This window comes from Vicia villosa, linkage group LG5 (genome assembly GCF_029867415.1).
Source record: "Vicia villosa cultivar HV-30 ecotype Madison, WI linkage group LG5, Vvil1.0, whole genome shotgun sequence".
In the NCBI taxonomy this organism is placed as follows: Eukaryota; Viridiplantae; Streptophyta; class Magnoliopsida; order Fabales; family Fabaceae; genus Vicia; species Vicia villosa.
In genome coordinates, this window is record NC_081184.1 from 123,362,915 (window position 1) to 123,365,960 (window position 3,046).

The 3,046-nt window shown below is 35.7% G+C and overlaps 1 protein-coding gene across 1 annotated transcript; it reads right to left on the bottom strand.

Moving 5' to 3' along the window:
• Nucleotides 1–391: 391 nt before the first annotated feature.
• On the bottom strand, nt 392–2,002 carry LOC131605321 (uncharacterized). The gene has a single exon (XM_058877694.1). The coding sequence runs from the start codon at nt 2,000–2,002 to the stop codon at nt 392–394; it is 1,611 nt and encodes a 536-aa protein (XP_058733677.1).
• Nucleotides 2,003–3,046: the final 1,044 nt, after the last annotated feature.

Here is a 3,046-nt window from a genome sequence, read left to right on the forward strand (position 1 = left end):
TGAGGGACTTAATTGAGCCCTCACCCTAGACTTAACCTATTATTATTATTATTATTATTATTATTATTATTATTATTATTATTATTATTATTATTATTATTATTATTATTATTATTATTATTATTATTATTATTATTATTATTATTATTATTATTATTATTATTATTTCATTTATTATTATTATTTTAATTATTAATAGTGTGTCACTTATTAAATAATATATTCTTTATTATTTATATTATTATTTATATTATTATTTATATTATTATTATTATTATTATTTTTTTTTTTTTTGGAGAATATTGACTTTATTCCACAAAAACAGAGAATTACAACCGACCCATTGAGGGTCCAGGTACAAGAGCATCCACGATACTAACTCATCAAATTCCTAACAAATTTTGATGTTCTCAATATCTACATGGCTTATAAGCTTCCTATTCATGCTACTTCTAATAACCACATTGTATTTAATGTCAGCCACAATGCTATAGTTCATTTGTGTGTTATTGAAGATGACATCATTTCTATGTTTCCACAGCATATAGAATGTCTCAGCCACTGCAATCTTCAATATGTTGCGCTGCCAGCCTTTTTTCTTTGTTTCTGCAATGATCCATACCTTCTCAATGCTCCATTTTTCAGGTCCCCGATGATAACCCATCCAGATCAAAATTTCTTCCCACACTGATTTCGCAAATCTGCACTGAAAAAATAAGTGATCAATTGATTCATTCTCAATACAGAAACAACATCTTTGTTCCACCTGCACACCAAATTTTATCAAGCGATCCTTTGTAGGAATCCTGCCCAACATAAGTAGCCATAAATGGAATATTGATCGAGGTCTTGCGTTATTAGCATAGAAAACTGATCTCCAACTAACAGGTGGTTGAGGTTCTCGCATCAGCTCATAGCTATCTCTTGTTCTAAATTTCTCATCATTCAGCTTCATCCTCCAGTTCGGATCATTGATGATCAACACCCTGCTCTTCATGATTTGCTTGATGATCCAGGAACAATCATGGGGAGCTTGCCATTCTTGTGTATCCTGCCCCTTTATGTAATAAGCATTGAGCCATTTCACCCACAGCTTATCCTTCTTGGCTTGCACATTCCAAAGAAGCTTAATCATAGTTGCTTCATTCCATTCCTTTAAAGAGATAATATTCAGCCCACCAGCTTTCTTTGGATCACATACTCTACCCCACGCAACCGGAGCTTTCCTACTGCCCTCAATTTTTCCACTCCAAAGAAACATTCTGCATAGACTTTCTATACGTTGAATAATCTTTTTAGGTATCGGGAAAACCTGCATCCAATAGGCAGCAATAGCAAAAACAACACTTTGAACCAACTGACTTTTACCTGCAAAATTCAACAATTTAGCTGTCCAGTGGTTGATCCGCGCCATGATCTTATCAATAAGGGGCTGACATTGAACTATGCTAAGTTTCCGACTAGATAACGGGACGCCAAGATATTTGAAGGGGAGTTGTCCCTCTTCAAACCCTGTAGCTGCTAAAATTTCATGTTTGTCAATATCTCTAGTACCACCAAAATAGACTTTACATTTCTGTGGATTGGCCTTTAACCCTGTAGAGTCAGAAAAGTTATCAAACACCTTCATCATGCTCTTTATAGAAGTGTCATCCCCTCTAGAAAACAACATCAAATCATCTGCAAAGCAAATATTTGTGATTTTAAGTCTAGCATATTTGGGATGAAACCGATACTCTCTTGTGTCATGTAGCTTTCCCATACAACGATGCAAGTATTCCATTACCAAAACAAATAGTAATAGGGAGATTGGGTCCCCTTGCCGCAGACCACATTTGGCTCTCAAAGTTCTACTAATTTGCCCATTAACTGTATATCTGTATGATACAGTTCTGATACATGTCATGATCCATTTGACAAATTTCTCCGGAAAACTCATTTCTTGCATAATCCGCTCTAATGCATCCCATTCAACGGTATCATACACTTTCTGCACGTCCATTTGTATGGTACACCTAGGCGACAAGTGTTTTCTATTATACCCACGGATAAGCTCATGGGCAATAAGAATATTGTCCTGGATGTTTCGCCCCGGTACAAAGGCTGACTGACTTTCATCAACTACCTCTGAAATCACTGCACTCAGTCTTCGTGTTAGAACTTTGGATATTATCTAGTACAGGGTGGAGCAACAAGCGATAGGCCTGAGATCACGAATAGTTTTTGCATCTTATTTCTTCGGAATCAGTGTAACCAAAGCACAGTTGGTTGCAGCAAGCAGTCTAGTGTGGCTAAAGAAATCTTTGATGGTTGAAATCACATCATTTTTTACGATTGGCCAACTAGCTTTAAAGAATTTGGCACTGTATCCATCTATTCCGGGAGCTTTATGATCATTGATACTTTGCAAGGCCCTACATATTTCCTCCTCAGTAACAGGTTTAGTCAGATATTCTGCACTCTCATGAGACAATTGTTTACCTCTTCTCAACACTTCAATATCTACCTGCATTAATCTACTAGTATTTTTTCCAATCAGCTCACCATAGAATTGTAAGATTTCCTTTTCCAAATCATCAAACGAAATCAATTTAGTACCATGGCTATCCTCCAAATTGCTGAGCAAAGTTTTTTTGTTCTTTTCCTTCAGGTTAGCATAAAAGTATTTATTGTTGCCGTCACCTAACTTTAGCCAGTCAATTTTGGATTTCTGCTTCAAAATTTTTTCCTCAATGTCACACTGCTGTATAAGTGTTTCTGAAAGGTCTTTGACTTTTCTAATCAGATCCTGATTGAATAAGTCATTCTGCAATAATTTCTGAGCTTCTTCCAGATTATCCCTACTTTCTTGAATCTTGTGTGCTGTATGATGATACTTTCTACTGATACCATTCAGGCTATGTTGCATTCTCTTTAATTTTTGCCAAACTCTGTACATGGGCTTCCCTTGAACATGTTGATTCCAACTATTTCTCACTACCTCCTCATAATCTTTATCATCAATAATGCAGTTGAGGAATTTGAATCTGTGCTTCTTTTTCATTGG

Excerpts from the sequence above, each read along its gene's own strand:
- LOC131605321 (XM_058877694.1), bottom strand. The coding sequence starts at position 2,002 with ATGGACGTGCAGAAAGTGTATGATACCGTTGAATGGGATGCATTAGAG.